This window comes from Xyrauchen texanus, chromosome 25 (genome assembly GCF_025860055.1).
Source record: "Xyrauchen texanus isolate HMW12.3.18 chromosome 25, RBS_HiC_50CHRs, whole genome shotgun sequence".
Classification (NCBI taxonomy): domain Eukaryota; kingdom Metazoa; phylum Chordata; class Actinopteri; order Cypriniformes; family Catostomidae; genus Xyrauchen; species Xyrauchen texanus.
Window position 1 is genome coordinate 9,111,486 of NC_068300.1, and position 13,006 is coordinate 9,124,491.

A 13,006-nucleotide genomic window follows, 5' to 3' on the forward strand; every position below is an offset into this window, starting at 1 on the left:
ATTTAAACAAAGTAATGCATTAGATGTATTTAAGAAAATGCATGCGTTTGTTTCCATTAATTGCATCTAATGCATGAGTTTGTTTCCATTAATTGCATCTAATGCATGAGTTTGTTTCCATTAATTGCATCTAATGCATGAGTTTGTTTTCATTAATTGCATCTAATGCATGAGTTTGTTTTCATTAAATGCATCTAATGCATGAGTTTGTTTTCATTAAATGCATCTAATTATTAGTAGCATGCATACTTTTTTGCAGCAATACTGTCAACTCCATGCTTCCTATTAAAGCAAAATAATGAATAAGTAATTAAATTGTGCATACTCACAGTCGTAAGAAATGTCAGCCACAGGAATCCACAATCAAACGAGCGCATCTCTGCTGTTGCTGTGCACGCTGGAATGAGTTTTAGGATTAAATGGTTTATAGACTGACTCTGGTGAATGAATCACAGGAAGGAGGGGGAGAGAGAGAGAGAGAGAGAGAGAGAGAGAGAGAGAGAGAGAGAGGGGGCAAAGCCAGGACCTAGCCTTTCAAAACAGAGATTTATGGAAAGGCTATTTTAAAAACGTATTCAAAGAAATTCCTCCAGAAAATCTCTGACCACAAAAACATGCAAATCAATAGGAATCAATCGAGTCAATTGGAATCTACAATATAATATAAGCAAATCAGTCAATTTGTCAGCTGGCTCTGAAACTCACAAACCCAATAACAACTAACAAACACCAGTTTCAGACCAGCACTGCTGAACAAAACCAGATCAGAATAAACCAAATCATAAAAGAAAGCAAACATTCATATTTGGACCATTGGGAAAATGAAAATAAAAACTAAAGCAAACTGGGTTGTTATCTAAACAGAATGTATCATTTGGCAGAATATCTGCACACTGTAAGAGATCCAAAACAGAGACGGATCCTCTCCAAATACAGACTCAGTGATCACAGTCTGGCCATAGAAAAAGGCCGACACAGAAAACATGGCTTCCAAAGGAAGAACGAGTCTGTGCTCATGGTGACACGGGTGAGGTCGAGACAGAGACACACTTTCTCCTTCACTGTGAGAAATGTACAGAGGTGAGAGAGAAATACCTCCACAAACTCTCAAACCTCATGCCACAGTTTTCCAGTTTGGCAGAAACCGATCAGATGCTGGTGTTACTGGGGGAGGACCATCATGCATCAGTTTGCCACAAACATTTTTTTTTTTATATAATTAAATATCTGACTGTTGAGGTGGGTCACTCATCTAGTGGTCATAAAGGGACAAAAGCACTAACAGAATTGAGAGAACAGAAAATCTATGCCTAATGTTGACATTCTAATGACACAGCCCATGAAGACCTTCAGGCAAATGTACATTTGAAAGCTTTTGTTTCATCTCCATAGTGGAAGACATTGAAAATTGTTGCCAAATGCAGATTTATTGTTGTTGTTTAATTCATTAGGGCCATTCTCGAAACTGGTGCATTTTACGAAGCCAACATAATGGTATTCTGCAAACTTAGTTTAGGGTTTTTTTCAAAAATCCCTAAACTGAGACCAATATTTTTAACACTGAGCTTTCAAGCTTTTAAACCTTCAGATTGTTCTGGAAAGAGCTACTCTTTTGGACTGTTTTCGCACAGCGGATGATCAAAAATCCCATAAATTTACATTGCCGGAATTTAAAAAATGCATATGTAAACAAATCCAACACACGGTTTTTTAAATGCTCTCTCTCTGATGGTTTATCTGACTGATGTATGCAACAGTATCTCTGATTTTCTACATGGCATGCGGGTGATTTATCTAACTGCAATGTCTGTAGCAGTACTGTGGCATTACCATCTGTTACCAACACTGGATTACAGTACCACCACAGTACTTTTTGTATGGGTTACACCAATTAAATGTGCACTCAGTAACTTTCGTCTTTGTGTCATGTTGGACTTACACTGACACCTAGTGGCTTGGATGCAGCATCATTTAAAATCAATAGTTATCAGTTTCAGGTGTCATTGTAGAAATGTAGTATTCACAGTCAGCCATGATTATTTTAATCAACAATTGGAAGTGTCAAATAACAGGACGGTTACTGAGATTAAGCGAGTAGTATTCGGCTGGTCATGTGATTCTATGGCAGCCCCCATGTCCATGTAGAATAAAACAGCTTTTATAAGGTTACTGATATGACTGGAGTCTTCATTTTAATGTGAGTGCTCATGATATCCTGCATATATTGCAAAATTACAATTCATGTCTTTAAGAGTTAAACTTTTTTAATGAGGAACAAATGACTGAGTGTACCTTTAAGATGGCATTACAGTTATGTATGTATTGGGGTGAGTTACAGTTTAAGGCATCAAGACATTATCTAACCCTCAAACGCATACCTTGGGTCTTTAGACACCCGGGACCTCAATTCACCCCTTGTACCTCAGCTATTTTTTGGAGTTGTTCCCACACCTCTTAACCATTCCTCAATCTTTCTCTTATAAATAGTGTGACACACAAAAACATGCAAAATTGAAATAATAATAATTATTAAAATGGTTAACTTACCAAAAGTGTATAGGGTCATTTATTTTATTTTTTTTTGTGCACTTCCAAAAATTATATTTTTTTCTGATTATTTCATATCTATATAGGTTTAATATCACAGGATATATATATATATATATATATATATATATATATATATATATATATAATCAAAATATATTTTAGCTTATTATTTTCCAATTGTCTTGAAACTATTTTGAAAATGTGACACTATCTGGGAATTTTGCAGATCGGATTTTGATAGAGCCCTGCGATGGACTGGCGACCTGTCCAGGGTGTCCCCCGCCTTTCGCCCAATGTTAGCAGGGATAGGCTCCAGCCCCCCGCGACCCTGTACACAGGATAAGCGGTTGACGATGGATGGATGGATGGATGGATTTTGATAGATAGGTTTCTAAAGACCAGAATATGTAAGAGTGTTTGGGGAAATTCCCATGTATTTAAAGGTTAAAAATATAACATGACTCACTCAGATCAAGCAGAGTTGGAGTACAGATAGATATATTAAAGGGATAACTAACCCAAAAATGTTCGCCTCAGTCACCATTCATTTTCATGGTATGGGAAAAGGATGCAAAGAAAGTGAATACTGAGGCTTACATTCTGCCTAACATCCCGTTTTATGTTCCACAGAAGAAAGAATGTCATACGGGTTTGGAACAACATGAGGCTTCGTTAGATAGCCTCATATTAGATTCATGATTGGGATAATAGATGCGTGAAGGATGCAGAGATATCTGAAAAAGAGCAGTTTGATCAGACAAATAATTATTTCAATAATGCTACAATCTTGGTGTAAACATATTCAGATACACAAATGAACAAAAATGAGAAACACTGAACTGACAAACTTTATTGCATTTTAAAGGTTTGCAATTTGTAAACATTGCACTGTGATTGCATAGATTCACAAGTATCAGCGCTACATTCAGTGATGTACACAAATTAAGCACTTATCCAACTTTCAAATTACTTTAAAACGTACAATGTATTTAAAATACTACTTAAGAAATGTACTCCTAAAAAAGTACAAGATCTATTAAGAAAATGGTTAAAATTGCACATCAAAAACGACCCAAAATGTCATATAAATATACAAACAGATCTTCATAGGAGCAGCAGTCTGGTTCTGCTTTGTCACAGAGTAAATTATTAATGAACCTCAACACTGAATAAACTTGAGTCTTGCATACTTGCTTTAATAGCGAGTAAAAAAACGTTTTAACTGTTTTAGTGTTTATATAACTCATTTTTGGATGAGAATACAATGCTTTATATTCAATGAATTAAAACCTCCAAAATGACTCATGAAACATGTAGAAAAATATTCTGAATATTATAACTTCAGTAAACCCTGCCTTAGCACTTAGAAATGACATCAGCATTATATTTGAAAAAATATACTTTGTGCAAATGCTAAATGAGTATCATGTATGTGCTATTTCATTTAAATCAACACCAGCAAGAGGAAGACTATGAATGTGTCCTATCCAAATACGAAATGGAGTAAACCATATTTGCATGTATGCATTGTGCATATAATTATATGGCTGACACAAGAAAAGCGTTTAAGTAGTTGTCTTGTCAGTAAAAAATAGTTAGTGAGATGAAAAACTGTGTATATTAGACACAGAATGCTCTTCCAAAAATATGTTGATGACCTTAAGTGGAAAATGGCATTTTAGTTCAAAAGTGCTTGACGCGGCACAAACATAACTGTATTTCTGTGTACTTGGTAATCTCAGAGCATGCGGTGCAATATTGGACATCTGTAGTGAAAATGTAGTGTGATATCTTTGGGAACAACAACCATTTTGTCATCTGCAAGACACTCACCTGTCTCTCACATAGATGTTGCCATCATAAGCAGTTAGATGTTTTCTGAAGAGTTTTCTGAATTGTCCATTTTTAAAGCTTGTAGTAGTTTGCTAAAACGGCTCTTTATCACTAAATTCTTGACATTTTCATTCCTCTGTAGTGTTACTTTGAGCATAAAATCCATTTACAGTATTTTCTCTGTATTCACAAAGAAAGTGAACTAATAAAAGCAAACAATTCTTGCAACAGATACACTATCTTACTAAAATATAAACACTCACGTATACTAGACTACACCAACGGAACATGGAACTAATGGCACACAGGAACAGGTTTGAGATCAATAAAAACATTAGGACACCACATACAACAAAGCTTTGCCTAAGGGAGGTCACTTCCATCATAGATTATTGGCTTCTCAATGGTCAGGTGATAGTTGACCTTCTTAGAGAGAAATCTGCCAAAGCAAACATGAAAAGAAGAAACGCTGATTGCTTTATTCTATTTTCATAATAACTTATGATAGCGATATAAAGTTTGGGTAAACAAGACATTTGTCTCTTTTGCTCAAGTTTTGGCATCCTTTGATACAAAGCGAAAGCAAAAGCTGCAACCCTCTAGCATAGCTACACAGCCTCAATTCTAAAACCTAGTGAGCTGCCTTGCTGTCTACACCGGCAGCTACCTATTAAGGGAGCATCTAAACCACAATGGAACCCATACGTGACTGTTCTGGAACATCTACATAGTAAGGTCCACTCAAATACTGCTCCGCACGTGAAGCGCACAGGAGATTCCAGTAGAGTTTAATAGATGTTAGCATGTTGCTAAGCTAATGATGCTAATAATGGCAGCAGTGCAATGCATACTATCATGCAGGTCACTATGCAGAACCATAGTGTTCCTAATAAAGTGCTCAGTGAGTGTAAATATTTTAATATTTTTTGGCTTTTAATAAAATCTATGAATACTTAGTTGACATTTCTCTCGATTTTGCATTAGACATTTTCCCAATGAAATTGTCACAATGCATTCTAGAATTGCCTCATTTGCAAACGACAAATGCAACACAACTACCTTTTTTTAATCACAAAGGTAGTATTTTACCACAATGATCGGCTGCCAAGGACGACGGTCAATTATGCAAAAACATTTAACCACAGAATGCTCCAACTGACCGGTCGGACAGAATCAAGTATTTTGGAGAGCCTTGTAATAAAGCGACGTATTTTTGTTGCCTCCTTTTTGAAACAGTCGTCGCATTGGGAGGCTGCCAGTGATTCCTAACAGTGCTGTCTGGATAGGCAGCGTACTAGGTTTTGGAACAGAACTTACAGTATGGGTCATCTGTGTGGTACTGTACCTGGAGAAGGAGTTATCAAATATGAGCGTGTAGACTCCAGGGTTGCGGACTTTGAGTTGGCCTTGGATGGTCTCTTTGTGCGAGTTACAGCGTGTCAGAGGAATCAGAACCTGAATCACAGGAACAAAAAGTGGATTTAACACTGTAAGGATTTGTGGTTGCGTCAGATGATTTTGTGGAGTGCGAACAGCTCTCACAGTCTCACAAGCAGAAGTGCTATATTAATGCGAGCTGATGCACTGCCTGTTAATATCTGTTATGTTTGTGAAGACTGCTGCAGCCTGTAGCAGTTTTTGATATCCTAAAATTGGTTATTATTTCAGAATTCAGTTGCAGAGGGCAGTCTAGATTATTTAACAATGTGTTCATTGTTAGGGAAGCTACTTTGAGCTTATGTAACCTACAAGCTATTCACAATATAAAGTAGTTGACGGATTAGCTCACCCAAAACTGAAAATGTTCCCATCATTTACTCACCCTCAAGCCATCCCAGATGTGTATGACTGACTTTCTTCTGCAGAACACAAATGAAGATTTTTAGAAGAATATTTCAGCTCTGTAGGTCCTTACAATGCAGGTCAACAGGGTCTAAAACGTTAAAGCTCCAAATAGCACATAAAGGCAGCATAAAAGTAATCCACACAACTCCAGTGGTTTAATCCATGTCTTCAGAAGTGATATGATAGGTGTGGGTGAGAAACAGATCAATATTTAAGTCCTTTTTTACTATAAATCTACTTTCAAACAGTCCTCCTATGAACGTACATGAAGAGTTCTTCTTCTTCTGTTTTATGGCGATTTGCATTTTTTTGTGCATATCGCCACCTACTGGCTGTTGTGCAAATATATATTTTTTCTACATACATCCCTTTTTTCTTTCTCCTCCCTGCCCGGTAGGTAGCGATATGCACAAAGAATCCAAATTGCCAAAAAACAAAAGAAGAATATGAAAGTGAAAGTGGTGGTTTATAGTAAAACAAGGACTTAAATATTTATCTTTTTCTCACCCACACCTATCATATTACTTTTGAAGACATGGTTTAAAACACTGGAATCTTATGGATTACTTTTAAGCTGCCTTTATGTGCTTTTTGAAGCTTCAAAGTTTTGGAACCTGTTAACCTGCATTGTAAGGACCTACAGAGCTGAAATATTCTTCTAAAAATCTTTGCTTGTGTTCTGCAGAAGAAAGAAAGTCACACACATCTGAGATGGCATGAGGGTGAGTAAATGATTCATTTTCATTTTTGGGTGAACTATCCCTTTAAACTACAGTCAAGTTGCCCATTTCAGAGAGTGGTTAGCTACATTTCAAGCTAACAACAAAAAGTAGCCAACCAATGTAATCAGGTAATTCTTTTTAATTAAATAACTAGTATATTTCATCATTTATTAAAGGAGACCTATTACACCCCTTTTTACAAGATATAATAAAAGTCTCAGGTGTCCCTAGAAAGTGACTGTGAAGTTTCAGCTCAAAATACCCCACGGATCATTTATTATACCACGTTGTAAATGCCTCTTTTTGGTTGGAATCAAAAACACGCTGATTTCGTGTGTGTCTCTTTAAATGCAAATGAGCTGCTGCTCCCCGCCCCCTTTCCGGAGGAGGGCTGTGCCTTTACAGGTCGTGCTTAGGATACTACAGCAACAACAAATCAGAACCAATATGACTGACAGAGTAAATACAGGAATTCAGCCATACATGTATGAATATATATATATATGAATATCTGGTCTCTGTGAATACAATCAGAGACAATGGTAACTTTAGATGCATTAGCCGTGGAATCTGCTAACAAGCACATTCGGAAAGGCAATTTTCTTTCAAAAATTTACAAAATATAAAGTGCGATACTTACATCTTCAGGATATAGAACATGAACAGTTGTACTGATCCATGCTTGTGAATCACATTTTTGGAAAATCCTGCTTTATATTGACACTCATTCACTAATCAGTCCAGTGTAAAATGATTTGCACAAACATACATTCTTTTTTGTATGTTTTGTGGCACATTTCCTTTAAAAACAAAACTTGTCTACTGCGTCTTCAGTGGCTCTGATGCCGGGAGTACGTGAAGACTCTTATGTTCACTTTTACAGCCAACAACAGAACACTTATGACGCTTACGAATCTGAGACATTATTCTTCTAACTGTATCTGCTCCAGCGTGGAAAAAGATGGTGGACTGTGTGTCGATCACACAGGGGAGGATCTATGATAATAGGGTGCCTATTCGTGACGTCACATTAGAGCAGAAATGAAAACCATTCATTCTGACACACTGTTTTTGATTAATAGAAATGTAAGAGAGAGGAGTGGGTGGACAAACATCATGTAAAAGTGAATTTTGCATAATAGGTCCCCTTTAAGAATTCAATTAGGATGATAGCATCAATCTTGGACACATAAATCTACACTAAATACAACTAGTAAAACAAAAACACCCTAAATTAAATAACTGAATCTAAAACAGTGAATGATAAATATTATTTCGCTACAAGCAAGTAAAATGCAGCACAGTGACTTCTGGGAACACGATGAGTCAAACAAATCACTCCATTGAACAAATCAATTCGCTAAAATGAAGCAATCTTACTTAACACTATTTGAGAGAGAAAGAACATACCATTAGTGTACAATTGATTATACACCACAACAGTGCCCGCCCACTTTTTCAGCCATCTTGTTTTCGGAATCATTTTTCCCATTCATTTTTCCACACGGATTTAATAAATCCTACAAAATAGACTTCTAAGTCATGAACCAAATCAACCAAATCCAAGGTGAATCACAACATCACAAACTTTGTTCTGAAGCAAAATATTATTTGTAAATCAGACAAAAAAGAGAAAGGTACCAGACTGTGTACTTGCAGTCTTTATTGAGGGAGTGAACTCCAATCCCATGAAGCATTGTGAATGATGTCATTTAATTAAAAAGGTTGGAAAAATATATAACTATTGATTTATAGATGTTGATTTTATGTATATAAAACATTTATCATTTTACAGTAAAATATTCAGATATATGCAAATATTTAAGTAGTTTATAGAGTATAGGGAGTCGACTTCATTGCATCATTTACATTCTGTCATGAGAGTGGGCGGTCGCTGCAGAGCTCTTTTGGTGTGCTTTGCTCAGTGCGATTATCTGATTGGACGGTCTTTTCTCTTCAAGATCATTGTTAGTGTAGTTCTTTCCCAGGAATTTCACTATTAAACACGATTTGTAAAAAATGAAGCTGAAATGCAGACTGATGGCTTTAACAGAAGCATATACCATTGAACCTCACAGTGGGTCTGTCTTCAAAGTTTATAAGTTATAGTTCAAACTAATTTGGCTATGGAGAAAAAGAACAGACATAACTGTTGCACTCTATTGTCTCAGTAATGTAACAATGTAATAGTAATGTAAAAAAAACAGTGATGTAATGTTTTGACATGCCACACTGCTACTTGTCGGGAGAAAATAGGGGGAAAAAAACCCCACTATTTTAAAAACAGCTGAATTACTGTAGTAATTACATTAGTAGTGTTGTTACTGAAACTGGGGCAGTAATTTATATTGGTCGTGTGGCTGACTCATGGACATGCACTTGTGTGTTTGAGTGCATGTTGTCAGTGGCAACAATGATGGTCTGTGTTACCTTGGCCTGCTCAACAGGTGTGTCAAGCGTCTCTCTGTGCACCACAGTAAAGGAGATGCTCTTTGGCTCAGACGAGAAAACCCAGCTGATGATGGGTCCCCGGTCGCCCACAGTGATGGGAATGGCACTATAGCAACTGGACATGACCAAGAGCTCACGGGAACCATCACCAAATTGAGAAATCTCATCTATATCCAAAGGCACAGAGGCACTGCAGAAGACATGCACGGAATAAACAACAGCAATAATAGGAGAGGAGCTGGACAGTGTGTGTGTGTGTGTTCTGTCTGTATATACTTACGTGAGTTCTCCTGACTTGAGAAGATTGATTTCTGCATCCTGTACTGTAGGTGCCAATTCTTCCTGTTCATCAGGGGCCAAATCACTTGATACACTATGGTAAAAGACAGCACAAATCACAATGCATTAATAATGCAACACACAATGTCCTAAAGCTAGATGCTTTACTCATTAACAACATAGAGCGCGTCTACATGCAAGATTTTAAGAGCAATAAGATGAAAATGTGTAAAGTTCACACCTGCCATACCAGATGTGTATGAATTTCTATCTTCTGCTAAACATAAATTAAGATTTTTAGAAGAATATTTCAGCTCTGTAGATCCTAAAAATGCAAGTGAATGGTGGCCAGAACTTTGAAGGTCCAAAAATCTCATAAAGGCAGCATAAAATACTCCACACGACTCCAGTGGTTTAATCCATATCTTCAGAAGTGATATAATAGGTGTGGGTGAGAAACAAGTCAGTATTTAAGTCCTTTTTTACTATAAATTCTCCTCCCTACCCAGTAGGTGGCGATATTCACGGAGAATGCAAATCGACAAAAACAAAAGTAGAATAATGTTAAAGTGAAAGTGGAGATTAACAGTACAAAATAACTTAAATATTGACCTGTTTCTTACCCATACCTATCATATTGTTCTGAATATATAGATTTAAGCACTGGAGTCATATGGATTGCTTTTAAGCTGCCTTTATGTGCTTTTTGGAGCTTCAAAGTTCTGGCCACCATTCACTTGCATTGTATGGACCTACAGAGCTGAGACATTCTTCTAAAATTCTTCGTTTGTGTTCTGGTGAAGAAAGAAAGTCTTACACATCTGGGATGGCACGAGGGTGAGTAAATGATGAGAGAATTTTCATTTTTGGGTGAACTATCCCTTTAAAAACGTTCCCTTTTTTTAGGGTAAGGTTATAAAAGGTTTACCGGTTTAAAATCTTATCAAATCACTTTATTCCAGTGGAGTGTGTCTAATTACAGAAACCTTGTGAACCCACAGGAAACCAATTGAGGCTGCTGTAGAATTACATGCCAGCCAGGTGCTCATCTAGCAGTGACAAATGTAAGAAAGTGTACACAAGATGGCATAAATTGACAGTCATCATCCCCCCCACAGCTAATCTCTCTGTGGCACTTCCTGTCTGTCTTAACACTTATTTGAAGATGCATCGGAGAACAACGTTCTAAACAGAGACCTGAACAAATTGGATCATTCAGAGTGTGATTGTGTGTACACTGAAATTTTTAGTGCGTCCATTGTCCTGTCACTTGCGTTGTGCATATAAGCTTGTGCATGTTTGCGTGTGAGTATGCTTTTGGGTGAATCTCACAAAGCCAGTCAAGAAAATTTGTATCATTAAGATTTTTGCATTGTGACACTATTTCATTACAATTAAACACATTTTCCTCACCAAGTCTCATTAAAGTAATACATCAATATTTTGCATTACAGTAATGAAAATTGGGAGACGTGTGAAACCTCATTCGCAACTTGTTTAACTTTTGTATAGTGACATTTTAGCGATATGTTTACTTTAATTCTCATCAATCACAATGCAAAAACAAAACCTTAATCGTACTAAAATAGGTTTGATTTTTGTTTTTCTTTTGATTTTGGGGGAAATATGACTCAAAAATATCTAGTTGTCTATGTCTAGATTTAGTTAGATTCACCCTATTATGCGTAGTGAGAGTGTGTTTGTGTGCGTTTATACGGGCTTACAGGTCTCCGGTTGGCCCTCCATCTCCTTCCTCTTGTGATTCAGTGGTGGTGCGTGAGTCGCTGTCATAGATCTCATTCACTTCATCCTCAGTTATGATGTCAAACACCCCATCGTCCTGTCTCTCACTAGGATCTGTCACTGGATCACATGGACACATATGACATCAAACCAGAGCAATGCAATAAACAGGTAGAATGGCAAATAATATATAAAAGGGAGGGGCCTGAAAATGGGCGGTGCTTAACAGTCTAGATGTTTTCTTTAAGGCCAGGTTCACACAGGTAGAAAAGAATAAACAAGTTTTAGCCTATCCGACTCAAATCTATTTAGGTGTTTGTAGTCCGAACAGAAAAAAAGACAAGTCACACTGCAGTAACCATTATTGTTGAGGCCTTCACCTTTTACTCATTCAGCTTTAAATATTCGACAAGTAAAAACACTACTCTAATATTGCAAATTTATTTTAATTTGTGCCTTAGCCTGTGGGCAACAAGGAAACTACTTCTGTCGTTAGAGTAACAGATCAATATTTAAGTAAATTTTTCCCTATGAATTCTCCTCCCTGCTCAGTATATCTCCATTTTAACGTTCACATTCTTTTTCTTGTGTTTTTGGTGATTCACATTCTTCATGCATACGCCCCCTACTGGACAGAGAGAAGAATTTCTAGCAATAATGGGCTTAAATATTGACCTGTTTCTCACCCACACCTATCATATCACTTCTGAAGATATGGATTTAACCACTAGAGTCATATGGATTGCTTTTATGCTGCCTTTATGTGCTTTTTGGAGCATCACAATGTTGGCACCCTTTTCACTTGCATTGTATGGACCTACAGAGCTGAAATATTCTTATAAAAATCTAAATTTAAGATCTGCAGAAGAAAGAAAGTCAAACACATCTGGGCTCACCGGCCTGAGAGAACAGGGGAGGAATGTGGCAGGGTGGAGGGCGGGCCGGGTCGTGATTCCGCACACCCGGCCCCTAATTGGGCTGATAAGTGCGCGACCGCGCGTGTATTCATTAAAATATTATTTATATTGTCAAGCTGGTTCTCGCCTCCTCCTTACCCTTATACCTTTACACACTGTATATCTTTTGGATAAGCATTGCTGCAAGCTTCTCTCACAGGGTCTCACAGGGTGACTCGTGATTTAAGTAGTTTTCAGCATTTCCATCCAACTTTAGGTTATCATGTCCTGTATGAGAGGCTGTAAAACAGTCTAAATGTCTTGTATGATGTATTTTTTAAAAGTTCACATTAGGTCCTGAGATGAGTGTTTGCATGTCCTTTCTGTCCATAGGAAGACCATCATTGTTTACCTTTGACAGGCACATAGATCACAATCATATGCCTCTATTTTTATTATCATGCTTTTAGTTTAACAGTAAGCTGCTCGTGTTAAATATATTTATGCTTATTATCTCAGTAATGACGTGTACATCTTGAAGTCTTGTCAGTCTATTGTTCTTCACTTCTTTTAGGCACTTCTCTCTCCTGACTGCAGTCGAGATATCTCAAATCTTTGAATTTACTCCTGCATTTATTTCACTGAATTTCAATATTGATACAAAAGGTAAACTTTTATGCTTTGATT

At 37.0% G+C, this 13,006-nt stretch overlaps 1 protein-coding gene across 1 annotated transcript in view; it reads right to left on the minus strand.

Moving 5' to 3' along the window:
- Positions 1-3,388: 3,388 nt before the first annotated feature.
- fyco1a (FYVE and coiled-coil domain autophagy adaptor 1a) overlaps positions 3,389-13,006 on the minus strand; it is a 29,353-nt gene continuing 19,735 nt past the window's right edge. The window contains exons 14-18 of the mRNA XM_052091763.1: positions 11,405-11,543; positions 9,682-9,774; positions 9,381-9,591; positions 5,729-5,838; positions 3,389-4,822 (exon numbers count right to left, since the gene is read on the minus strand). Coding sequence (XP_051947723.1) covers positions 4,747-4,822; positions 5,729-5,838; positions 9,381-9,591; positions 9,682-9,774; positions 11,405-11,543 — 629 coding nt within the window. The 3' untranslated portion in view covers positions 3,389-4,746. The remainder of the gene's footprint in view (positions 4,823-5,728; positions 5,839-9,380; positions 9,592-9,681; positions 9,775-11,404; positions 11,544-13,006) is intronic.